The following is a 27,145-nucleotide window of genomic DNA, read 5'->3' as shown; positions in this document are numbered from 1 at the left end:
GATGGACTGATTTCATAAAGGAAGCCACAGACCTAAACGCACAAGATCTGAACACGGTGGTTAATAACAGATGCTGTTGGAGATCGCTGACTCATAAGGGTCGCCATAAGTCGTGATCAACTTGAAGGCACATAATACACACATACTTTGTCTGCCTCTTAGTTTTTTTGCTACGTTATAGCAGAGACGGAGGACCTGTGAGGCTTCCGTATTAGCTGGACTACAACTCCCATCATCCCTGACCATGGGCCATCTGGCTAAGGAGTTTAAAGCTTAAGAACAATGAAAAGCTACAGGTTCCCTATCTCTGCTTTAAAAGAGAAAAAATAAAAAACAGCGTCAAAAGTAATCAGGAAGTCCGGTCTGCAGCCAAAGCAAAAGTCGGTCTAGAACTTTTAAAACAACGTTAACAAAAAGTCTGTGTTTGTTAGAGATCCCACACGTAGTCGCCCTTGCGGGCCATCTAGGCTCAATCCAGCCAATGGAAAGAAAGTAGACGTTCGAGCGCTTCAAAGAGCCCTCGGTGCTTTAGAGGACGAGCGGGCGTGCGCGCACACACCTTTAACGGCCATTACCGCTGGCTGACGCCTTACGTAAGAGGACAAACTCATGCACACGCGCTCTGGTGGAGGGGCGGGAAAGGCGGTCCTGCTGATCTTCCTCCCCGTTTTCCTCCTTCCAATCCGTTCTTCCGCCACGCCCGTTTCCCCTCCCTCCTTCCCTGACAGTTTCTCACTGGCCGCTGCGGGAGGAGAGTCCAGTGTATGTGCGGCAACAACATGTCTGCCCCGTTACCAGCCATCGTCCCGGCCGCCAGGAAGGCCACCGCCACGGTGAGTGAAGTGAACAGGCGAGAGCAGCGCCTGACGATTCTCATCATGCGGGGGAAGAGTTGGTTATGCAGGGGCCCTGGAGGTGTCTTGCGGCTTCACTTCTGCACTCCTGAGCACACTTACTTGGGGGTAAACCCCACCGACAGCGGGACTTGCTTTTGAGTAAACGTGCCCACGATCAGCTCAGGAAGCCCCTTTCTCCCGGGCCGGTCAGAGAAAGTCTGCGTCTTCTGCAGCTGTCATTGGCCTGGCCTTTGGACCGGCGCCCTCCCTTGTCTCCTGGTGGGCGGTCATGCCCTTGTGCCGCCCATCCCCCTTCTAGGTAAAGCCATGGTAATAGGGTTTAACCTTTAAATCTGTAATAATATTAATATGCAATGTAAGTAGATCATATACTGGTGTAGTAGATCAACAGTGCAGATATATTAGTCTATACATTTATACAGTTCTTACAGAAACCAAATAACTTCCTTTTTTACAGCCTCTGGTTCTCTCCCTCCCCCTCTTAAAAAAAGTCTGGGAAAGCTTAGAATTGGATTTCACTAGTATGTTCTGAGTAGAGCAAAGCGTTGCTTGCGCTAGAAGTGCACTGGAAAATTGGATTAGGACAATGCAGTCACTTGGGTCATTTCCTTGCTTCAGATTATGCCATCCCATTTATGAGTTTGAGCAAGACCTAAGTAGTAATCTCTGTGTCAAAATTAAAAATAGTACTATTTCACGGTTTTGGTGTCAAATCCTGTGTGGGCAGATGGGAAAATCACAACTGAATGTCACAGGAATCAGATAAATTGTTGAAAGGGCTTTGGGAAGCCACCACATGTTCACATTCTCAAAGTGACAGGCTTGGTTGCAACAAAATCTTTCATCACCTTTTGTTGTCTCTTTCAAAAGTGTTGGAATATGCACACTTGCATCAGAATAACCAGAAGTGTGAAGGAGAGTTAATTAAGTCATTTTAGTGTCAGTTTCCATGCAGGAGTGTCCCAAATAAGCACTTTGTCTGCTTGTTGATAAAAATAATTTAAAACTTTGAATTATGAAGGCTATGAATGTGCTTTTATTGTTGCTTAATATGTCAATTTTTTATTTTTAAAAACTTGATGAGCAACACAAGCTACTACTAATTAGGCTGGTGGAGCCCTATATCCTTGAGTGCTCATTATAAGGAAAGGAAAGTATAAACAAAAACTATTCATTTCTGTAAAAGACACACAAATGGCCAGTTTGATTCTAAAGTTCTATTTTGAGGGCAGGAGTAAGGATGCAACCTCCAGAGCATCTATCAGCTTCCAATTGCTTCCTGCCTAGTGATTCTGAACTCCCTGGCTTTGTTCCCAGCTGACAAACTTGCTACATAGCCCTTACTACACAGTCAAATTAGAACAGGATTACATAATAATAATAATTAAGATGGTGATGATGATGTCTGCCTGTCTGTCCTGCCCTTCTACCCTAAAATAGGGCACTCAGGGCAGCCCACAATAAAATCATACACAATAAAAACACAAAAAACATTAAAATAGCCTTGATACTAATTGGTATCAAACAGTTCCCAGCACTATTTCTTTTTTATTTTTGTAGCAGGGACCACCCATGAGCAGTTTCTATGTGTCTCACAGCATTAAAGGAATGATGTAATTAATGTGCTGTTTACTCCCAGGTCATATTTCTTCATGGGTTAGGAGATACTGGGTAAGTAAAATATTTTGCTTGCTATATCATCTCAGCCTTTGAAAATACATCTTACTACTTACAAGGAAATATGCTATATGTTGAATTCCCACCTCAGTCAGATCTACATTAGCTTTTTTCTATGTATGCTTTGGGGCTTAAAGATTCAGTTTAATGGTCGAAATGTGTGAATAGTGCTATAGAATGCATTTTTTTAGAGTTATGTGCGGGTTGTTAGATCTGAACAGGGTGGTTCATGACAGATGCTCTTGGAGGTCACTGATTCATAGGGTCGCCATAAGTCGTAATCAACTTGAAGGCGCATAACAACAAAAGCAGGTTGTCACCTGATTTTAGTGGCAGGAAATAAGTCATGAAAAGAACAAACAAGAAACCTCTTCCAATGTTTTTCTTTCACATGGAATTTCTTTATACCTCCTCCCTACAGAAGTGATTATCTTATAGTTGCTTAACAGTGCAGTAATATGTATATTTGTTCAATGGGGTTTACGTGCTAATAAGTCTATTCAGAATTGCAACCTTAGTGTGGTTTGAGGTACCAAAAGCTACATGTTCTTATTGCTCATGCCAAACATCAGATCTTTTGTTTTAAAATTGATATGTCATTAACAAGTATGCACTTTAACTGACTGCAGTAACAATTGTTTACTTTTCAAATAACTAAACTCTCTATACAGTGTAGAGGTGGGAATCCAAATCTTTGCCAGGCAGACAGCATAAACTACAGAATTGTATCTGCTTAGAGTGAACTAAACATTGCAGAATGGGAAGTCTGATTGAAATCAAATCAGAAAAGTAATTTTGCTAGAAACTTACCCATCTTGTGGTGCTGGGTTTTACATCCTGAAAAGAGAGATTAAATTATTAACATAACTAATGACTTTAGATAGCCATATTCAAATCAATTGGTTTGTGATGGAAGAAAATGCTTGATCGTGGTCTTGTAAAAAGGTACAAATATAGACAGTGCTGTTGAGGTACTACATGCAGTCTACTCCTTGGAAGAACATTGCTTTGGTTACCAGAACATTTATCTTAATTTAGTGTCTTCAAATGCTGAACTGTTTATCTGATGTCTAAATTTGGCATTGTTTTGCTGAATTTTATTTTGCTTTCCCTGCATTAATAAATTTGGGGTTAGTAATAGTCCTATTCTGTCTATACTGTCCTGGGTTTTGAGAGACTAATGGGAATCAGAAAACTTTAATTTGGTCATAAATGGGATTGGAATATTTTGAATGATAGTTTTTTTTCCTGTGTATTTCAATAGGCACGGGTGGGCAGAAGCATTTGCTGGTATCAAAAGCCCACATATAAAGTATATTTGTCCGCATGCGTAAGTATGTTAATACTTTTGGGTTAGTCTTCCTCCTGCAACCCCCTTGTCAAGATTAGATGGGAGATAGATGTTTGGTAAGAGAATCCTGAAGATTTTCTATGAGAAACAAGGAGTTGCTATACATTCAGCTCTTCTTCTCAAAGTTCCATCACACATCCACTGATACAGATAAGTGTTTGGTTACCTGCAGAGCTTGGAAAAGTTACTTTTTTGAACTACAACTCCCATCAGCTCCAGCCAGCGCTGGTTGGGGCTGATGGGAGTTGTAGTTCAAAAAAGTAACTTTTCCAAGCTCTGGTTACCTGTACCTAGAATTCCTAGCTGCTTGAGACAAACAAATTGTTACAAAAATCAACTTGGGCTCAGCTGCATGCATTCAAGAGATGTTCCCGCAGTGTTATTAATTTCCTCATACTGTCCTGGCCAAGCCGATTGAAATCAGACTCAGATGTGCTGGTGTATTTTTCTCCAGCATGTTTAATGAGAAACTTCAGTCTAGAACGCTTCAAGGGTCATCTTATACATTACACAAGATTTTGCACCTCTACACACCATAATCAGGTATTACAACTCAAAGCTAAGAGATTGCAGCAATTAGACATGCCCCCACCAATCCTTACATAGGTGAGGGCGGGACCCATTGACGATAATGGGACACGTCGTGCAAAAATGACGTCAAAATGGCGCGCGATGGAAAAAGCCACTGTAAAAACAGAACAAGCGCCTTAATGCGGGGACTTTCCCTGATTGAAAGCCGCCGCATTAGCGAATCGCTGTAAAGTGAAGCGCTGTAAAGCGGGGCCCTACTGTATTATCTTGCCTTGTCCTAGTAAGCCAAACAAAGTGAAATCTTTCAGGAATAGAAATACCTCCTTACCCCAAAGTCTTGATCAAATTGCTTAGTATTAGCCTTATTTAAGGAGCGGCAGATTTAAAAGATGGGGAAGAATAAGTCCATGGCATGTCTTCTGTTTCAGGATGAAACAAACACAGGAACACAGAACTTGTGTGAACTCCCAGGAAATGATATATTGGCTTGCAGTGCCTCAGTGAGCACAAGTGGAGAAGTACATATGGTTCACATAGCACTAACAGAGAAGGGTTACCATATTTATTGCCCAAGACATGGCAGGCATTTGGATAGAGGTAGGAGGGTCAGGGAATACATTTTCCTATTCCTGCCAGCTACGAAGATTCTCTCCCAGAAGGTCTGTCTATCATTATGGTCATATCAGGAGTTAGTGATGGTACTGTTAACATAAAGCAGATGTAGTTAAATTAGTCCTATGTATGCCAAAATACAGAAGTGGTTGTTTTGAATTTTCTTCTTAATTTTTTAAAGAAAATCTTTTCCCCCAATTTCCAGGCCAGTTATGCCAGTTTCTCTAAACATGAACATGGCTATGCCGTCTTGGTAAGTAGTGGATTTAAAATGATTTTGAAGCATTCTTAAGATTTGTAGCCTTCTGTATACCTGAGCATGCAATAGAGGGCTATTGAAGGCAAGGGAGAGTAGCTTAATTTCACACAGTACATGATAGAAAACTAATGACCTATGGTCACAGTTGTGTCCTTTCTGTGGTCTGTAGCCCTTAAAGAGAAAGCGGTGAGGCCTAAGTTTGGTCTGCCACATAGACAAAGTCAGGAATGTTGTTACCCGTTATGTTGGTGTCTCCTTTAACACATAGAGTCTGGGTTGGGGTACTGAGACGGCGTTGTCCAGGGTTTGCTTTGCATTCCTCCCTTTATTGAAGATTTTGCTGTTTTGTTCTAATTAGAAATGTGTCTTCTATGCCTATATTAAAGACACAAGAATCTTCTCAGCTTTGATCTGATGTCAGGTGTGTTTCAAAGCTCCTAAAGCAGAATTGCCCATATGGAGGTCCTTACATTTTTAAAAGCTGGATGACAGGCAGGAATGCATAGCTGTAACTTTTTTTAGCCCAGAGATGCAGTGGTAGAAAAGCACTGTCACATTATGATCATTCATGAAGTGCTTAAAAGCACAAGAGCCCTGCCAGAAAAAGTGACCACTATAGCCATGTGTGAGCTTAATCCTAGTCCCACCTTTTATTTATTATTTATTTTTTAAATTTATACCCCACCCTTTCTCCCAGAAGGTTGTCTCTCCTTTCTTCAATGCCATCTATCCAAATGTATCCTCAAATCCTTGATCTTCCTGCTGCCATGTAATGCTCCCATGTATGTTCTTGTCTTGACCAAGCACATTGGAATCAGACTCACACTCATTGGTGTACTTTTCTCCAGTATGTTTAATGAAAAATGTCAGTTGAGAGCACTTCATGGATCATCTTACAGGTCACACAAGATTCTACATCTCTACACAGCATAACTAGGCAAGACTACTCAAAGCTAAGATGTTGTTGCAGCAATTAGACACACACCCTTACAACCCTTAAGTAGGTTCAGGCGGGCTCTTTCTACTTGCATTAGGAAGGTGTCACAGAACAGGAATGTGCATGGATGCGAGCACTCCGAGTTGGAAAAGTAAGGGCCAACTCAGCCTGCCAGCACAGTTGTCTGTGTGTCTGGGGTGGTAGTGGCACCACATCAAGATTCTCCTTGTCCAGAAGAGGTGCATGCAGTGCCTGTGGCTGGGGCGAAGAGAGGGGATGGAGGGGAGGAGAAGGGGCTGGCTTTTGATTAGCCAGCATTCCCTTTGCTGTAACTGGAGCTAAGGGGGAAGAGCTGTCACTGTCAAAAGTGCTAAAGCCTTCTGTTTCAACACTTTCTTGTTGCAAAGCACTAGGGCCCTCCCCTGGGTCTCATCCTGCATGTTCCTCTATTTATACATCACTCCAGGAACATTCTGTGGGGCTCATTATATCATCCCTCCTCCTGCCCAAGTCCTTCCCCCAGTCCTGAGGTTTAGGTTTGTCAGGATAGTGTTCGTGGAAATACCTCACCAAATCTGGAGCATGGATGTCAGGAGCTGCTTCCCAGGACTGTTCATCTGGTCTGAAGCTTTTCCAGTGCATCAGGTACTGCAGCGTCCCCCTGTGATGGTGAGAATCAAGGATCTGTTCAACCTGATACTCTTCTTGTCTGTCGATCAGTACTAGTACAGGAAGAGTTTCAGGCTCCCTATACGGGTGAGGTCATTTCTGTAGTGCCACTAGTGAATGGTGGAATACTGGGTGAATTTACATGGAGGCAAACATAGTTAATAGGCCACTGGGTTGATCTGTGCTTCTACTTCCAATGGTCCCAATTGTCTTTTTTCAAACAGGTGGCACAGGGTAGAAGTTGACAGGTAGCACATTGAGAACCATACTCAATCTCCCACCTAGATTTCTGGACTTGGCTGCCGATGTTGATCAGCTGCCCACTTGTAGGCAGCTTTGGCTCTCTCCAGTTATTCCTGTAGTATTTGTTATAGACAAATTCTGCCGGGGGTAGCAAGGACACCCAGTTGTTCTGCTGGTAGTTGACATAGCAGCTGAGGTGTTGTTCAAGGGTGGCATTAAGTTTTTCTGTTTGCCCATCTTGCCTGAGGATGGTGGGCAGAAGATAGTCAAAATTCAGTTTTCAGCAACTGCAGTAAGGCACACCAGAAACAGGTGGTAAATTGAGGACCCTGATCTGAGACCAGGTTGGGGAGGCTGCGCAACTGGAATAATTGTTTAATAAACAATTTGGTCCTTTCTTTGGCGGTAGGGAGGCCAGTGCAAGGAATGAAGTGAGCCATTTTGTTGAATGTGTCTACCACAACCAAGATGGTAGTATTTTCCTGCAAGGGAGGTAGGTCTGTAGTAAAGTTCAGAGTCACCATTCTCCAAGGCCCCTCAGGCATAGACAGACGTTCCAGTGGACACACTGGTTGACCAGAGGCATGTTTAACCCTCATACAGGTAGGGCAAGTCTGTACTTATTTTTCCACTTAATGTCATATTTGAGGCCAGCAAAGTTCTCATGTAACCGCCTACAGCATCTTGAACTTTCCAAAGTGGCCAGTGGTAGGATTATCATGGCACTGCCTCAGTACTTTGGCCCAAAATTCTTCTGCGGGCACATACAAGGCCTCATAGTGATAGAGCAGCCCTCCCACTCTTGTGAAGCCTGGCTCAATTTCCTGAGAGGGACTTTATAATTCTCATACTTGTTCTTGAGCAAAGGGGTCTCATTCCTTGGTGACTTGCAACTCTTCAATCCAGGGATCAGTACAAGTGGTCGCCATGATCTTGTCCAAGGGTATGATGTGACAAAGAGGGGGTTCTTCCTTAGGTACATTGTATTCCAGCTTGTGAGAGCACATCAGCTCTATGGTTTTGAGCAGAGCTTGGAAAAGTTACTTTTTGGAACTACAACTCCCATCAGCCCTAGGCAACATGGCCACTGGATTAGGCTGATGGGAGCTGTAGTTCAAAAAAGTAACTTTTCCAAGCTCTGGTTTTGAGCACTTGGAATGTACGTAATGCGGAAATGGATGTTTGGTAACACTGCTCCAATGGCTACATCTGATGCATTTGTTTCAGCCATGAAGGAGAGATGAGGGTCAGCATGTTGTAATGTAGATTCAGAGGCAAACAGCATTTTAAGGTATTTAAAAGCCTGTTGAGCTGCTTCAGTCCACTGGAAAGATCCTGAACCTTTGATACAGTCTGTTAAAGGAGCAGCCATTTTGGAGAAGATGGCTATAAATCATCTGTAATAGTTGGCAAATCCCAGAAAGTGTTGAAGATCATTTATGGTTCTGGGAGGATGCCAGGAAAGTATGCAATGCACCTTCCCAGGGCCCATTTCCATCCCTGATGGGATGATGTGATAGTCTAAAAAGCCTACTGAAGAACTTCCTCTTTCAACAAGCGTTTTAAGTTGAGACCTTATCCTAGTCTGTGTCTGTGTTGGAATTGCTTTTTAATATGTTTTTAAACCTCCTTTTTTAAACAATAGATGTTTTTAAACCCTTTTTTAAAATATGCTTTTAAAGCTTTTTTAAAAAAAATGTTTTTAAAGGTGTTTTGTTTTAATGTATTTTAAAGTCTATTTTTATGATGTTTTAAAGTGTTTTTAGTGCTGTTGTTTGCTGCCCTGGGCTCCTACTGGGAGGAAGGGCGGGATATCAATCAATCAATCAAATAAATAAATAAATAAAGGTGCTGAATCCTTCTGTTCAAACAATTTCTTGTTGCAAAGCACTAGGACCCTCTCCTGGGTCCCATCCTCTATCTTTCTCTTCTTGTTCATAGTTCCAGGAATGTTGCACAGGGCTCATGACAGTTCTTGGCTTTTAGCCACATTTCTTTTCTGACCAACACTTGTTTTTCCTCAAAAATACCTTCCTGCCAGAAATATACAACTCCTGATCCTTAGGGCCCTGTATGTCTGTTCATTTGGCCGCTTACTTCATCAGCTGTCTCTGGGGTCTGCACCTTCCTCTAGCTACTTTCCCCTCGGGTTCCTGTATGTCAGTCTGCTATTGACTATGTCACCTAGCATTTATGTTTGCTGCACCTTAGTCTCCTAAAACCTCTTCTCATTCAGTTTGCCTGTCTTGCTAACACAGCTCTACCTGTTTATATAGTTTAGCGGTAGTCAATGTGGTACCTTTCAAATATTGTTGGGCCCCACCTCCCGCCACCTTTGCCCATTAATCAGGGATGATGGGAGTTGTAGTTCAGCATCTGGAAGACACCACATTGACTACAGCTGCTACAGCCCATGTGAGCTCTGAGTTCTGACCCAGCTGCTACCTTCCTTTCCTTTCAGCACTTAGAGTATTTGTAAAAGTTTCTAAGACACAATGTGTCAGTGCCAAAGGCTTTGTCACCATTATGACCACCAGTAAATCCCTTTATGTATTGCAGTATAAAGAAAGAAGGCTTTCTCCTGCTCATGCTGTGGATTAATTTTTCTTTTACCACTTCCTGCACATGCTATAATAATGGGAACCAGGTAGAGCTTCAACACTTTTTCAGCCAAATTTATCTACATGATCCTGTAGGTCCAACTTCAAATGACTGATGTTTTTGAAAACACACTGTTCTCTTGCTTTGAAATGTATGATTAAAGACTCCAAAATATATTTTGTTAGGGCCAGTCTTCTGTCTGTAAACACATATGCATTTTATATACAATTTAGTGCTTCATAATTCAGTCTCCACTTAATACAGGGTTGAACCTATATGGCTTATATTAACACATGCTCTGAAAGTTGCTATTGTGTAGCCACCTGAGTAATATAGCTTAATAATTGTTTCATTTAAGGTTTGATATTATTGGACTTGCTCCAGATTCACAGGAAGATGAAGCTGGGATTAAGCAAGCTTCAGAGAATGGTATGTTCAATAACAATGTTATGTTTGATACAAAACAATAGCCCTGTTTGGTCAGACCAAAAGCCCATCTAGTCCAGCATCCTGTTCCCACAGCGGCCATCCAGATGCCTATAGGAAGCCCACTAGCAGAATGTGAATGCAGCACTCTTACCTCTTGTGCTCCACAGCAACTGCTATTCAGAGGTAAATCACTCTTCGTTTTCATGGGAAGCTTGCTGCCTTCCTGTGTTGTACACTGAAAAATGGACTCCTTTTTTATTGCACAGCACAGAAGCTGTGTGTTACTTTGGCACATCTGGGCCCTACCTACTGCCAGGATGGACCCTCCTATTCACTTTTCCCCAACACAGTGCAGCTCTCGGAGGGAAAAAAAGGTTCCCGTTCTTATTCTGTCTCCAGAACACATGGCTACAATCTAAATGGAATGGGTGTTGTCATAATTTGTGGCATTATAGTTAGGACATTTCTGCTTTTGATCTGGGTTTGTATGCAGCAATGTTGCTCCACTTATAGAAGGCTTTCCTCAGCAGAAAGGGAAGGGGAGGGAGGGAGGGAGTCAATATTTGGCTATTCCCTATGTCCTTTGCAGCCCCCTGTGCCTCCGTAATTTCCCCCCAGAGAGTTCCCTAACCCTCTGGATCACATTTAGGTGGAATAGGGGTTGAAGGAGAATAAGCGAAAATTACTTCCCTTGCCTTTCCACTCACAGAAACCTTCTGTCAGTCGAGTGACACTGTTGGATACAAGTTAGGATTGATACAAATAACTCCCTATGCTCCCTTCATGCTAACGTTTAGCAGTTTACAATGCAGCGTTTAATCACAGCTCTTCATGAGTCTTGCTAAAAGTCATTTTTCATGATGCAGCTGGATATAATTTAATAACAAATCTGGTTGGTCTCTTCAACTTCAGTACTTTGTTTTACTCCCAGATTTTTCAGTTTTGAGTCGGTCATTTGGTTGTGGTTTCCCCATAGTCTTCTGTTACTTTTTTGAACCAGGGAGAGCTGGCAGTACTAATGTTTCTATTCCCATGTTGCTGTAAGGTTGATCATTTTAGCAGTCAAAAGATTTAGTCAATTGAGCAGTCAAACACTGGGAAATAATAGTGCCTGCTTAAAACTTCTAGGCAAGCCTTTCCAGACACATAGATCTTAATATGTTTAATCTTCTTAGTTAGTAGCTGTTTTATTTAATAATAATAATAATAATAATAATAATAATAATAATAATAATGCTTACCCTGTTCTAGATGGGGTTACACTCCCCTTGAAGGAACAGGTTCGTAGTCTTGGGGTTCTTTTCGATCCTTCCTTGTCTCTGGAGGCACAAGTGGCCACGGTGGCAAGGAATGCATTCTACCACCTTCGGTTGGTAGCCCAGCTACGCCCCTATCTGGACAGGGATGACCTCGCCTCAGTTGTTCATGCTCTGGTAACTTCTAGGTTGGATTACTGTAATGCACTCTACGTAGGGCTGCCCTTGAAGACAGTTCGGAAGCTTCAGCTAGTGCAAAACGCAGCAGCCAGACTGCTGACGAGGACCAGCCGGTCAGCGCATATAACACCTGTTCTGGCCCGTTTGCACTGGCTACCTATTTGCTTCCGAGCCAGATTCAAGGTGCTGGTTTTGACCTATAAAGCCTTACATGGCGTGGGACCGCAGTATCTTGTGGAACGCCTCTCCCGCTATGAACCGACCCGGTCACTTCGCTCAGCGTCTAAGGCCCTCCTCCGGGTACCAACCCATCGGGAAGCCCGGAGGACAGTTACTTGATCTAGGGCCTTTTCTGTAGTGGCCCCCGAATTGTGGAATAGCCTCCCCGAAGAAATACGCCTGGCGCCGACGCTTCTATCTTTTCGGCGCCAGGTTAAGACCTGGCTATGCTCCCAGGCATTTTAATGCGTTTAATGTTACAATTTTAAATCTCTTTGTTTCAGTTTATTTATTGTGATATTTTGTATTTCTGTACTTTTAATCTTTTGTACACCGCCCAGAGAGCTATTCGGTATGGGCGGTTTAAAAATGAAATAAAATAAATAAATAAATAAATAATAATAATAATAATAGTCAAAGTTCAAGGACACATTCTAGCCAAACAAAAAACCTCAATGATGCTGCAAAGCAGGGCTGGTATTTGGTGTGGCCTGGGGAGAAGAGGTATGGCCAGGAAGGGGGTGTCCAGAAAGAGTCTTCAGGGCAAGATAAAGAGGCCTGGAGGGTTGCATGTGTGAGTTTCCCAATCTCTGCTCTAGGAGGAAGTAAAGGAACCTATAATGCAGGATTGGTAACTGTGATGTTCCTATATTAATGTATATATGGTAAGTGTTGTTGTTTTAGAAGATACATGGTAAGTGGAGTGAAAGAGGAGGGGAAGTGAATGGGCAGTAGAATGCGAGATGATTGGCTGAGTGTTTAAAATGGCTGAATGTATAAAAGGAAGAGTGAGAGTGGAATCGGGGGGAGAAGAGAACGAGTGGGTTGCTTGGTGGGGTTTAGAGAGTTGTTTACCAGGAGGGAGGTGGAGTTCGGATTAGTATTGAGTAAAACCATATGCTTATGTGCCTTAAGAAGAAATCTTGTTAATCTTGTTAGCTTTGTTATCTGTAATAAATACTTAATTTGGTTTACCAAAGGCCTGATCCTTGGCTGGGGTTTCACAGACCAGAAGGGAGGGTAAGGTAATGACCAAGGCTGAAGGGGAACTGTAACAAATGGTGGCAGCGGTGAAGAGAATAACAATACCAGTATTCAGAGTCTCTGGGAATACTAGTATTGGGACGTTACTGGTGGTTGCCTAGCAGGGGGATCTGTTGAGATCTGTGCTAGAGCGGGGAGAGAAACCATAAGAGAGAGCGGTCCGGACTGGTGGAGTCCCTGGTGGTGCCTAGAGACAGGCAGTAACCACGAGCAGGTAGGAACCTGACAGGGAGAGCCAGGGAAGGAAGCCTCACATGTGGTGGCAGTAGTGGTGGGATACGAACAAAGGAGACTACATCACAGGTGGTGTCAGTAGCGGTGGGATACGAACAACAGAGAATCCAGATACAGTGGTGTGGCAAACAGAAATAACAAAACAAGATTTCTTGTGAGAGTGACTGGCAAAGAGTGTGTGGCAAAGAGTGAGTGAACTCAAACACCATGGCTGAATATATAAAAATGAAAAGAGAGGAGCTGGTGGAGAAGTGCATAACATTCAATTTACCTCACGAGGGTAAAGGGGTAGATGAATTGAGGGTAGCACTTACAGGATTTGCAACTGCCCAGCAAAAACAACCTGTCAGAGAAGAGACCCCAGAAGGATATTTAAGCAATCCCGCTTATATAGAGTACTTGAGAGAGAAGTTAAGATTAGAGGCTGAGGAAAAAGATAAACAGCGAGAGTTAGAAGCTGAGAAGTTGAAGATGGAAACTGAGAGAATGAGAATGGGGTTTGAGGAGAGGGAGAAGCAACGAGCAGTGGATGCCGAATTACAAGTAGAAAAGTTAAAATTTGAAAGAGAGAAGTTTCATTCTGATGAAACAAGAAAGGACAGAGATGGAGCAAAAATAAAAATTACTCCAAAGGACTTTGCTGTCTATGAGCCTGGTCAAGATCCTCAAATTTACCTCAGCACCTTTGAAAAAGCAGCTCAGTTGTGGGGGCTACCTGAAGATAAATACATGCAGTATTTATCAAACCTGATTAAAGGGGAATTGGCTGAGGTATACCAATATTTCCCCTCAGACAGGCCCGTCACCTATGCTGAATTCAAGGAAGCAGTGTTTAAAAGATTCAGACTGGGGCCTGATTATTTTAGAAAGCTTTTCAGAAATTGCCAGATACAGACAGGGAGGTCTTTTGTGGAACTGGGAGCAAAGTTGATGGATATATTTGGAAAGTGGATGAGTAGTGCCAAAGCTCAATCAGTGGAAGAGGTGAAAAGCCTCATGATACTGGATCAATTATACCATCAGTTACCACCAGAAATAAGGCTCCTGGTCAAAGACCATTCCCCTACATCTGTGCAGGAGGCCGCAGAGTTGGCGGATCACTTCGCCTCCAATAGAACTGGCTGGGTGGGGAAAACATCAAGAGAGTTTAAACCCAGACCATATAGTGCTGGCAGAAGGGATGTGGTACCACAGCGAATGAGTCCTCCATTAAAATCTGAAGGGCACAGGACACCCCAGAGTGGATCTGTGTACCCTAAAAGTGAGGAGAAATTATGCTACAAATGTGGTAGACCGGGGCACCTACGTTTTCAATGTGAGGTTGCCAACCCCATTAGTAATCCTGCTCAGACAAGGACAGTGAAAACAGAGCCCAAGGCTTTAGAAACAGCGAAAAAGGTTCAGTTCTGCCAGATAAACTGGACAGAAGTAACAGACCTTGATTCAAGTCTGAGAGAGGAAGTGAGTGTACAAGGGGCAAATTATTGGGCATTGCTTGATACTGGTGCCGCTCAGACATTACTGAGGCCAGATTTAATAAAATCTGAGGTAATATTACCTCAGGAAACTGTGACTATCCAAGGAGTGAGAGGTCAACCAGAAAGTTTGCCTGTGGCCCTGGTGGATATGACTTGGAGAGGCCGAGAGGGCCAATATAAAGTAGGCATTAATGCCCAGCAACAAGAACCAGTAATACTGGGAAGGGATGTAATGGGCGCCCAAGGAAAGATCTATGTAGTGACCAGACAGCAACTTGGCAGAGAAAAAGAAGCCATATTAAGGGGGGCTGAAACAAACAGGGTGGAATCTGTTAACCAGCCTCAGGTCACCATAGCAACCACTAGCAGGCCTGTTGAAGGAGACAAATTGTATCAAGTGGTCTCTGGGAAAGAAGCAGAGCAATTCAGGGAAGAGCTGCATAAAGATATCAGTTTGAATCAAATAAAGGAACAAGCCCTGACCCAACAGATTCCTTTCACTGACAAACTGAGGAATCAAGTTGTGTGTGAAAATGGGATTTTATATAGACTGTGGATGCCCACTGAGAGAAAGGATGAATGTGAACCAGTGAAGCAATTAATAGTACCTAGCAAATACAGAACCAGATTGCTAGAGGTAGCCCACGATGTCCCATGTGCAGGACATCTGGGAATAAAAAAGACCAAGAGGAGATTGGCGGCACACTATTATTGGCCAAACATCTCCAAAGATGTAAAACAACATTGTCTATCTTGTGGAATATGCCAAAAGGTGGGAAAAAGTGGAGTAAAGACTAAGGCACCCTTAAAGCCCCTTCCTATAATTGGACAACCCTTTTATAGAGTGGGGATAGATTTGGTGGGCCCTTTTTCCAAACCCACAAGGCATGGCAAGAAATATCTAGTGGTGGTGGTGGATTTTGCCACCAGGTACCCAGACGCAGAAGCACTAAGATCTGTAGAAACCCCTGTAGTGGCAGAGGCTTTATTAAAAATCTTTATGAGGCTGGGTTTCCCTCATGAAGTGCTGACGGATCAAGGCAGTGTATTCATGGGAGTAGTGATGCAATGTATGTGGAAATGTTGTGGTCTAAAACATCTAAAGACCACTACTTACCATCCCGCCACTAATGGGTTAACAGAGAGATTCAATGGCGTTTTGAAGGGCATGATAAGCTATATTCAAGATCACCCACAAGACTGGGATGAACGTTTGGGATGCTTCTTATTTGCATACAGAGAAGTCCCTCAAGAGTCAACAGGCTTCTCACCCTTTGAACTCATGTTCACTAGAAAAGTGAGGGGACCTTTGGAACTATTAAAAAATTCATGGGAAGGAACCCTGGGAGAGTACAAAACATCTGTAGTAGATTTTGTATTGGAATTCCGCAATAAATTAACATCAATGATGGAAGTAGTGAAAAAGAATGTGAGTCATGCACAGGAGAAGCAAAGTTACTGGTATGACAGAACAGCCAGAGAACGTGTGTATGATGTGGGAGATATGGTTATGTCATTCATACCCAGGAAACATGACAAATTACAGGCTAACTGGGAAGGACCATATACCATCAGAGAAAGGCTTGACACAGTGACGTATGTAATTACCACAGACCAATTAAACAAAAGCAAAGTGGTTCATGTAAATATGTTGAAGCCTTACCATACCAGGGATGCAAAGGTGTTGTAAGTTACCTTATTCCCTGAGGGAAGTGGGCCTGAACTTCCAGATTTGGTACAGGAAAGCAAAGACAAAGGAGGGGTAGATCAAGTGGAATGGACAGAGGAGGTAGAGGAGGAAGTAAAAGAAGAGATTCTGAGAGTTTTGAAAACCTATAGGAATCTCTTTAGCAACAAACCTGGCCGAACCAGTATAGTTATACATTCCATTGATACTGGAGATCATGCCCCAATCAGATCTGTTCCGTACCGTGTGAATGGGAAAGTTTTGAATGAGATCAAAAAGGAGGTGGAAGAGATGCTGGAATTAGGAGTGATCAGGGAATCCATCAGTCCCTGGGCCTCAAGTATTGTCCTGGTTCCAAAAAAAGATGGAACGACAAGGTTTTGCATTGATTATCGGCTAATCAATAAAATTACTGTCCCAGATGCGTATCCTATGCCTAGGGTAGACGCAATGTTAGAGTTATTGGGGGCAGCAACCATTATCTCTACACTAGATCTCTGTAAAGGATTTTGGCAAATGGAACTAGACGAGCAATCCAGAGCCAAAACTGCCTTCAGTACACCAGATGGGTTATATGAGTTTGTGACCTTACCCATGGGACTAAGGAACTCACCAAGTTCATTTCAGAGGCTAATCAATACTGTGTTGCGAGGCATGTCAGATTTTGCAGTGGCCTATATCGATGACGTGGCCATTTTTAGCAAGTCGGTGCCTGAGCATGTCCAACACCTGACAACAGTATTGGAGGCCTTAAGAAAAGCAGGCCTCACAATAAAAGCTAAGAAATGCCAGTTTGGACTAAAGGAAGTAATCTATTTAGGACATAAGGTGGGGAGTGGGAAAATCACCCCCTTATGGAGCAAGGTGGAGGCAATACAAGCGTGGCCGATCCCCTTAACCAAAAAACAAGTAAGGGCATTTCTGGGTGTGGCTGGATTTTATAGGAAGTTTGTGAGAAATTTTGGGGAAATAGCAACCCCCTTGCATGAATTAACAAAGAAGAAGTGTTCTGAGCGTGTGGTATGGACGGATGAATGTCAGAAGGCTTTTGATCTACTGAAGCAAGCCTTGTGCCAAGGACCCATATTAATAGCACCAGACTATGAGAAACCATTCATCGTGGCTACAGATGCGTCGGACCTGGCGCTGGGAGTCGTCTTGCTACAGGAGAGAGAAGGTACCAGACATCCAGTGGCGTACCTGAGTCGCAAGCTGACGCCGAGGGAGAAAAACTATTTGTCGGTCCAGAAGGAGTGCCTAGCGGTCGTGTGGGGACTGAACAAGTTGCGCCCATACGTGTGGGGACGAAGATTCACAGTGACTATGGATCATCGGGCCTTGTTATGGTTGCAGACTATGAAAAACCATAACACTATGCTGCAGAGGTGGTCCTGGGCCCTACAGGACTATCAAGTGGACTTCCAGTTCATCAAAGGCAAGGACAATGTACTGGCCGATGGACTTTCCAGGCAAGTGGCTGGGACTGCAGTGACGTGACCAGACAGAGGAACAAAGAAAGACATTTTCCCCATAGAGACTTTTATTTGTTAACGCGACGTATAAATCCTGGAACAGGAATAATACTCTGCTGTTGTTTAAGGGGGGGGGGGGAAATGTGATGTTCCTATATTAATGTATATATGGTAAGTGTTGTTGTTTTAGAAGATACATGGTAAGTGGAGTGAAAGAGGAGGGGAAGTGAATGGGCAGTAGAATGCGAGATGATTGGCTGAGTGTTTAAAATGGCTGAATGTATAAAAGGAAGAGTGAGAGTGGAATGGGGGGGGGAAGAGAGAAAGAGTGGATTGCTTGGTGGGGTTTGAGAGAGTTGTTTGCCAGGAGAGAGTGGAGAAGGAGGGGGGTGGAGTTCGGATTAGTATTGAGTAAAACCATATGCTTATGTGCCTTAAGAAGAAATCTTGTTAATCTTGTTAGCTTTGTTATCTGTAATAAATACTTAATTTGGTTTACCAAAGGCCTGATCCTTGGCTGGGGTTTCACAGACCAGAAGGGAGGGTAAGGTAATGACCAAGGCTGAAGGGGAACTGTAACAAATGGTGGCAGCGGTGAAGAGAATAACAATACCAGTATTCAGAGTCTCTGGGAATACTAGTATTGGGACGTTACTGGTGGTTGCCTAGCAGGGGGATCTGTTGAGATCTGTGCTAGAGCGGGGAGAGAAACCATAAGAGAGAGCGGTCCGGACTGGTGGAGTCCCTGGTGGTGCCTAGAGACAGGCAGTAACCACGAGCAGGTAGGAACCTGACAGGGAGAGCCAGGGAAGGACGCATCACAGTAACCTATAGGCCTCCAGATGTTGTTGGACTCCATCAGCATCAGCCATCATGATAAGATATTTTGTTTTGTTTTATTTATTTATTATTTGATTTATATTCTGCCATTCCTTCCATCAGAACCAGGAGGATATGATGGGAGTGTAGCCCAATAACATCTTCAGAGCCACAGGCTTCCCATTCCTGTACTGGCAGGCCTCACTACTGTGGAGTAGCTGGGGGATGCAGGATATGGGGACAAGATAATGGCCTAGAACAGGGTTGGGGAACCTGTGGACTGCAACTCCTATCAGCCCAGTCAACATAATTAGTGGTCGGGATGATGGGAGTTTAGTCTGACAGCATCTGGAGGTCCACAGTTTCCACATCCCTGTATAACTTTGTATAACTTCAAAGGCAAGAAAGGCAGCCAGCCATCTATATCTCATACTGGAGGGTAGTGGCTAGAGCAGCCTTTCCCAGCCGGTGTGCCTCCAGATGTTGTTGGACTACAACTCCCATCAGCCTCAGGCTGATGGGAGTTGTGGTCCAACAACATCTGGAGGCACACTGGTTGGGAAAGGCTGGGCTAGAGAGTGGGGAAGGCTATATAGGCTGCAGTGGGAACAAGTGTGAATGAGGATTCCCAAAACCTCTGAGCAGGAAGGCGATGTCAGTCCCCAATGCTCTGGTCTGAGTCTCCAGGGAAAAGGTAAGGTGGGAAACCTAGAGGCTCATCTCTACCTGTTAGCCCCTCCCAGTGGCTTTCCCCATGATCGTCAATTATTCATTTTTTTGATCATCCTTAACAATTGACTTTTTTTTTTTTTAGTGAAAACACTTATTGAGCAAGAGGTAAGGAATGGAATACCCTCAAGCAGAATCATTTTGGGAGGATTTTCTCAGGTAAAGCTGATTTCTTTCTTACATCTAGCACTGTTTCTGTGAAAGTTGAAGGCAGTCTTTATAATATAGCATACCTGCTATTATTAGCATATTTTCATTAGCAGATAGTTTATCCACTTATTTTTCCTTGACCTTCAAAAGACCCACAGCACATTTTTAGTGACGCTTTCTTGTGCCCATGCTCATCATAGCTGTGTAGCATGTGGTAGCATAGGAGTTTTCCTATGTAGGTTTGACATATTATTTAAATATATATCTCATCTTTCCCCAAAGCTGAGGGTGAGGACCAATTTTCAAATCCGTAAAATATGCTATAAATATATGCTCATTCCATAGGTACTTGGTATTGATAGTTCAGTGCAATCAAAAACATATCTTTTACTAGGGGCTTTGCTCACCAACCCCATCTACTATCACCAACCTCTGCCTTCCCCCAGGTCACCAAAGCCCTCCCCCCCCATGTTTCTCCATAGCTCTCCCCGTTCCCCTCAGGTGTCGCCAGGGCTCTCCTTTCCCTACCCCACCACCCCAGGGGTCGCCAGAGCTCCCCCAGCCTTCTCCCCACCTCTCCAGGGGTTGCCAGAACTCCCATCCCCTCTCCTTCCCACCCAGGGGTCACCAGAACTCCCCTCCCTCAGCCATCCTCCCACCCACCTGTTGAGGTTGCACTGCTCTGGAACTTGCCGTGTGGGCCTGCCACCCTTATGGGCCTTGCTGCATGGACCCATGGTCCTGCCACCCCTGGTGGCTTGTCCTTGCCTATCTCACCTATAAGCATCATGCTACTTATGAACACTTGCAAAACTATAATATAGGTAGAAATTCTCTGGTCTTGACAAACTCTCTGATATGGGAGTTGCACCATCTGTGGAGCAGCCACTAGAGAATAGCTACCTGCACACCTTTTATCATTTTTACTTAACATAAGTGGCATCATTAATAGGTAAACAGCATGCCATAGTTTTCAGAGAGGTACAGTAGATGAAATGTTCCCTTGGAGCTCAAGTTGTCATAAAGGACTAGTATGCTTAAGTAAATAAGGATTTTGTATATGGGTTATAATAGTTGACTGTGCTGTACATCAGAGATTCCTTAGAGCAAGATGTAACAGAGTATTTTTTTAAATAAAGTTTTATAATAGTTTCACAGAGAATATCGGTGTCTATTCAGAAAGTTAAATAGTTGTCCCTTCGCATCTCACCAGTAGCTTAGCATGTTAAACACTACTACAGTGGTTCCCAAACTTTTTTCTCCACAGACCACTGGAAAGGCATTGAGAGTCTTCCTGGATCCCTTAATAATTTTTCTGTCTGTTGTAGCAATTGTAATGTGCTCCGTTAGATACCATATGGTGTTTAATTGTATGTTTATGGCTTCTTTTATTTCTTACTACATTTTGAATGCCATAGAATTCAACATGTAATATAATAAAATGCAATATATAAGAAATAAAAGCAATAAACATACAATTAAAAATCAATATGACTAATGCGATGGATGTGCCATCTCCCATCTTAAACCACAAATTCAGAAATATGCTGTGGACCATCTGAATGAAGCTTGTGAACCACTGGTAGTTTGCAGACCACAGTTTAGGAACCATTGCCCTACTACATTAAATACACATGTCCCAAAAGCCAACTACTTTGCCCATTGTTGTCCCAATAGAAGGGAGGGAGCAGGGACACGTGGACTACAACATGCTTCAAGGTGCTTGTGGGAAGTGCTCATTGGAAAGCAAATGTTTTACAATCACCACAAGGGCTGGAAGTGAAAGATTCAAATAAGGCATGCACTTGAAGAGACTGGGGGGGGGTTGAGAACAGCATGCTGCTTCAAGGAGATATGCCATGTATTTTGAGAACCATTACTTTAAACCATCTTGTCCCCCATGCTGTTTAACATCTATATGAAGCCCTCGGGAGCGGTCATTAGGAGATTTGGGGCGAGGTGTCAACGGTATGCTGATGATACCCAGCTCTATTTCTCTGTAACATCTGAGTGGGGAGAGGTCGTGCAAGCCCTGGACCGCTGCCTGGACTCGGTGGTGGGCTGGATGAGGGCCAATAAACTGAGCCTGAATCCTAGCAAGACGGAGGCGCTGTGGGTTGGTGGTTCCCAAGTTCGGATAATTCGTCAATTGCCTGCTTTGGATGGGGTCGTACTCCCTCTGAAAGAGCAGGTCCGTAGCCTGGGGGTGCTCCTGGATCCATCTTTGTTGCTAGAGGCCCAGGTGACTTCAGTAGCTAGGAGTGCCTTTTACCAGCTTCGGCTGGTGAGACAGCTGCAGCCGTTTCTGGACCGGGATAGCCTGACCACTGTTGTCCACACACTGGTAACCTCCAGGGTGGATTACTGTAACATGCTGTATGTGGAGCTGCCCTGGAGGTTGGTCCGGAAGCTGTAGCTGGTGTAAAATGCAGCGGCAAGACTGCTCACTGGGGCAGGATATTGCCAACATGTCACCCCCTGCTGAAAGAATTGCACTGGCTGCCCATTTGCTACTGGGCCAAGTTCAAGTTTCTAGTTTTGATGTACAAAGCCCTATACAGCTTGGGACCAGGATACCTGAAAGACAATCTTACCCGATATATACCCAGTCGATCACTGTGCTCTGCAAGGTACCATCTTATCAGGAGGTTCATTCTGCACAATATAGGAAATGGACCTTTAGTGTGGCACCACCTACCCTCTGGAATTCCCTCCCTTTGAATATTAGGCAGGCGCCATCTCTGCTATCTTTTTGGCTCCTTTTGAAAACTTTCCTCTTCCAACAAGCCTTTTAGGTTGAGACCTATCCCAGTCTGTGTCTGTGTTAGAATTGCTTAATATGTTTTTTAATGTTTTTAACCCTTTTTTAAAGTTGTTGTTTTTTTTAAAAAATGTTTTTAACGCTGTTTTGTTTTAATGTATTTTAAGATCTGTTTTTATGATGTTTTAAAGTGTTCTGGTGCTTTGTTTGCCGCCCTGGTCTCCTGCTGGGAGGAAGGGTGGGATACAAATGAAATAATAAATAAATAAAGATCTACCCATTTATGTTTCTGCCATATAAAAATGTGTATGTGATGTTTGAGTAGTTTCTAAAAGTTGGTAATGAACCCTAGTTGAAATTCCAGCATTTTGAATGAGGCTATTTTCATATGTAGTTGATCAATGTGTGATAAGTAATTAGCGTTCTCTTTTATTTCATTAGGGAGGAGCTTTATCATTGTACACAGCTCTCACAACACATCAGAAGCTGGGGGGTGTTGTAGCACTTAGCTGTTGGCTTCCACTGCGGACCTCATTTCCACAGGTAATATATTACGCTTTTAAGATTCAAAATAACTGATTACTTTCCACTCATATTTCTGCATTCAGCATTCATGACAGAGAAGCAGAATTATCACAGTACTTTTATTTTTTTAGCCTAAAGACAGCTAAGTTAAAGAGCATTCTGTTTGGTGCATTTCTTTATGCCTGTCCCTTCTCAGATCTGGAATATAGAGTAATATAACCATCATTTCATGAACCCAAGTTTCATGTACTCCATATGTTGTTGGACTTGTCTCACCCAGCTACAAAGCTCGCTTGGTGTGCTGATCAGTCACTGTGTGCAGCTTAACCTATCCCATAGAATGATGAGATAGATGTGACAGTGGACATTTATTCAACTGTTTGGAAGGCTAAAATAAAAGAACTTGTTTTTCATCTGTAATGTTCTAACATCTTAATAACTTTCTTATAGGGTGCCATCAACTGTGTCAACAAAGACATTCCCATTCTCCAGTGCCATGGTGACCATGATCCTTTAGTTCCGCTTATGTTTGGTTCTGTCACTTCTGAGACACTAAAAACTATGTTAAATCCTGGCAACATAAATTTCAAAACTTATTCGGGCATGATGCATAGTTCGTGTATTGAGGTATTTTTTTTTAACAAATATGAGATGAATGGTTTAATCAGAGAAGAATGGGAAATGCTGATGTCATCTAAAATGTTTGTTTGGTATCCATTTAGTACATAAAGTAGGGCCCCGCTTTTCGGCATTCCGCTAATATGGCGGCGCCAGCGGGGCGATCAGCTGGAGCGTGGGGAGCTCACGCTTTCCAGCTGATCACTGTCAGCTGGAGCCTGGCGGCTGGAATATAGTAGGGCCCCACTTCCCGGTGGTTTTTGTTTTTCAGTGGGGGCCTGGAACATAACCTGCGGTATGAGTGGGGCCCTACTGTATTGATATGTAAGCTCTTGAAACGGTTGTAAGGCTATAATTTTATTTTGAAGCACTGGTTAAAAGCTGTTGAGCATTTTTTTACTCTTTCAGTAGGATACTGTTAAAGGATAGGATACTACTGTATCAGACTTAACATTGTTCTGCTTCACTCTTTTTATAAGTGGTGTCAAATATTTAGGTATAGTGAATTTAACTAACTAAATATCCCAATACTTTGGAATAGAATTCTGACTTTCTTAGCACAGAACCTGGCACTATTTACAGTGCAGTCATACATTTGTTACTCAGAAATATGTCCCACTGAGTTCAGTGGACCTTACTTGCAGGTTAGCAGGTACAGAATTACAGCCTTGGTCCAAACCAGTTGCAAGTATGGTGCACAGACGGTGTGTAAAACACCCTTTTTAGTATAGTAAAATAAGAATTCATGTTTTAAGTTTGAATAGAAAATAACTGGATGAAGTTTTTCAGAGCAAGAACGATCTTGCATTGTAAGGAATCCAACCATATGCTTGGCTTTCTTATATACTGATTCCTGCAATATCAATATACAAGGGTAATTAAACCAGATCACTGTTTTTTATTCTTTTAACAGGAAATGAGGGATGTGAAGCAGTTTATTGACAAGCATCTACCTCCAATTGACTGAAACTATGTGAGAAGCCTTGTTAAATGCACCAGCATTAACTGTACGAAATTGTTTCTTTTCATGCAGCCATTTCTAAAGCATTTCTATGCCTACAGTGTTAATTGCATTGCAAAGACTAGATCACATAACTTTGAAAAATTATGCTCTTTTCAAACTTCACTGGCTGTGATGTAGGTGTACGGCAGAGGAAAAGCATGCTAGAATATAATTAGGTATACTCCATCCTTTATTGCTCCAAATTTAAATTTGTCTGTTGATAACTGAATACCTCTTGCTTCAAATAATTGTTTAAATGAAAACAATTTATGTCCAAACCTGTTTTATTACTGCTTGCAAAACTGGCATTCTTGTGTTGTACATACAGTGGGTAGTATGTAAAATTCAATAAGCATGCAGTAGTAGAATAAGTATACTTAAAGATCAAGTTTAATTAATATTATTGCATGAGCATATCGTAAGACTTCCTGAAGTGTTGTAAAATTTAAGCTCTCAAAGGCTCTGAGTAGCTTGGTAAATTTCTAAATTAAAATAAAAATATATATTTTATAAACAATTTATCTTAAATTGTTTTTTTCTGCTACAGCAAAATCAGGAATGATGCTGTGGTATAGCCACTGATGTGAAAAGACAAGTGCTTCTAAAAATGAGGAATTTATCTCTTTGCACTTGGCACAATGCAGTAGCTTTTTCTTTTAAATTGTTTCAAAGACTTCAGGCCTTTGTCAAACCAGAAATGATATTTTCTCCCCAAAATACCAAATAACCTGGTAAATATTTGAGAAAAATAAAATATTCTGTCTTGCTCAACTAGCTAAAACATATACCATTTTAATCTATATTTATACAAATAAAACTCAGAGCATCCTTAGTAACTTGTATAGCTCAAGCTTCAAAATCCTTGTACTATTCTACTATTCAGAAAAAGTAGTGCAGATTTGCTGGTGATGGGGGTCATAAATTTGTAGAAACATTTGGACATCTTTTCTCCCTTCGAGGCCATCACTAAGGTCCCCAGAGTTTGCTAATTGCCTTAGCATTACATTGCTGGTACATACCTATTATTCTTAATGTTGAAATTACTACTTCTAGATTTTCTTTCATTATCTTTTTCAATGCCCATGATCCAAGCTTAGGAATACAGTCCAACACCAGTCACTGTCACCAATACAGGCATTTTAAATAGTAAATTATAGTTGAGTTTATAGTGCACCAGGGATGCTTGTTATGTGACTTTTAGTACTTCTGTTACCTAGTTTTGCTCTGCTTTGTATATCACATTCCTTGTGCCTTGCTTGGTCTTTTGTAGCTTGAGGGCCACTATATATCAGCAGAACTGAGCAGTAAAGCTATTCCTGGAGTACACAACTTCAGATTTCAAATGAAATAATTTTAGGTTTGACTGTTCCTACATATATTCCTAGCCATCTCACTAACATGCTGATTTCCTATGTGCTGGGATAGGGAATTTGAATGAAGGAGCACTGAAACATGCCACCTCTCCACTTGTAGCCTGAAGCAGTACAGTTCAGAAACAGCTTTACCACTTGATTTTTCTGAATAGTCCTTATAAAGTAGTAAGCATTTCTGTACTCAGCCTTCCTTCTAAAATATTCAGTATTGGGACCTCTGCAAGAACTGGTGTATCCAGAATTTCAATATGGAACCAGTGTGACTTTCCTGAGTGCTTGACCTGTTTATACTAGAGAATAGTTTTCTGTATAAATTATAGCTCCCAGAGTAAGTCAGTCATTATTTAGCCACTTTATGGTAATGTGTAACATTTTTTAGAACCTTGCTTTATTAACAGAAGTTGGTCTGCTAAAAAGTATTTCTAATGGAATAGATCAGTTTTCTCTTAAAAATCAGTAGTGAAAATTGATGTCTTCATTTATTAGAATAGCTTCATATTTTATCAACTTATTTGTGAAACTACTGAAATTAAAATGGTAGTGCTTCAAGACAAGACATTTAGTTCACTTTGGAATGCTAGATATGCAACATTTTGCTGAAAATCAAGATTTGATTACCAGTATTAGATGACTTAAGAGTATTTGTATGAAGTACTTAATTGCCAACTTGCTGATAAATCTTAATTGTGCTGTATATCATAGTTGTGCCAACAAAGGCAAAACTACTGGCTTCATTGGGAATTTTGCCCTAATAAGATGTAGCCTTTATTTTTCCCTTGAGTATTGTATGTAAATGCAGTGAATTGCTGAAGGAGTACTGTACTCTATAACTTGATATTTTAGATCTGTTAATTAAATGTTTGCCTTAGTGAGGTGTATTGCACTTCATTAAACTGCAAAATGCATCTTTTTATAAATAGGTGCTATTGACACTCAAAATTAATATAGTTTAAGAATGTATTGTATAGGAGGATGTTAATAAAGCCATACATTTAGGCTGAGGTATTTTATAAACAAGTTTAATTTGGCTTTCCTTTATCCTAAATTGTAGAAATACGAAGTTAAGGTAACATCTTGATTTTATATTTGTTTATAGAAAAATATCTTGTTGAAATGGCTTTCTTGTAGTTGAAAACTCTAACATTACTGTGAAATAAATTCTGAACAATCAATGCATGAACAATTTCTTCCAGCAGAACAAAGCCTTTATACGTGTATCTCTAAACTGTTGTAAGAGAAGATATTTCATTTTAAAAACTAAACATTAACCTGAGTGGTGGCCTTATGTTTTTTAAACTTTTTACTGCTTTTCATTGATACATCACAAAACAATTTGCAGTGTACATAGAAAATACAGTTAAAACATCCAAGCATCATAATTTCCGCAACTACAGCAGCTGGAGCCAAAAAATAAATTAAATATCAACAATC

At 42.0% G+C, this 27,145-nt stretch overlaps 1 protein-coding gene across 1 annotated transcript; it reads left to right on the top strand.

Annotated features, from left to right (window-relative positions):
* Nucleotides 1–626: 626 nt before the first annotated feature.
* Nucleotides 627–26,931, top strand: LYPLA1 (lysophospholipase 1). Its single transcript, XM_061598828.1, has 9 exons — nt 627–833; nt 2,497–2,528; nt 3,799–3,864; nt 5,234–5,281; nt 10,096–10,166; nt 19,370–19,443; nt 22,637–22,738; nt 23,171–23,347; nt 24,252–26,931. The coding sequence occupies exons 1-9, from the start codon at nt 765–767 to the stop codon at nt 24,303–24,305; spliced, it is 693 nt and encodes a 230-aa protein (XP_061454812.1). The 5' UTR covers nt 627–764; the 3' UTR covers nt 24,306–26,931.
* Nucleotides 26,932–27,145: the final 214 nt, after the last annotated feature.

The sequence above is a fragment of the Rhineura floridana genome, chromosome 1, assembly GCF_030035675.1.
Source record: "Rhineura floridana isolate rRhiFlo1 chromosome 1, rRhiFlo1.hap2, whole genome shotgun sequence".
NCBI classification, from domain to species: domain Eukaryota; kingdom Metazoa; phylum Chordata; class Lepidosauria; order Squamata; family Rhineuridae; genus Rhineura; species Rhineura floridana.
The sequence above is the reverse complement of the archived record's forward strand: the minus strand, read 5'-3'. Positions and strand labels throughout refer to the sequence as shown.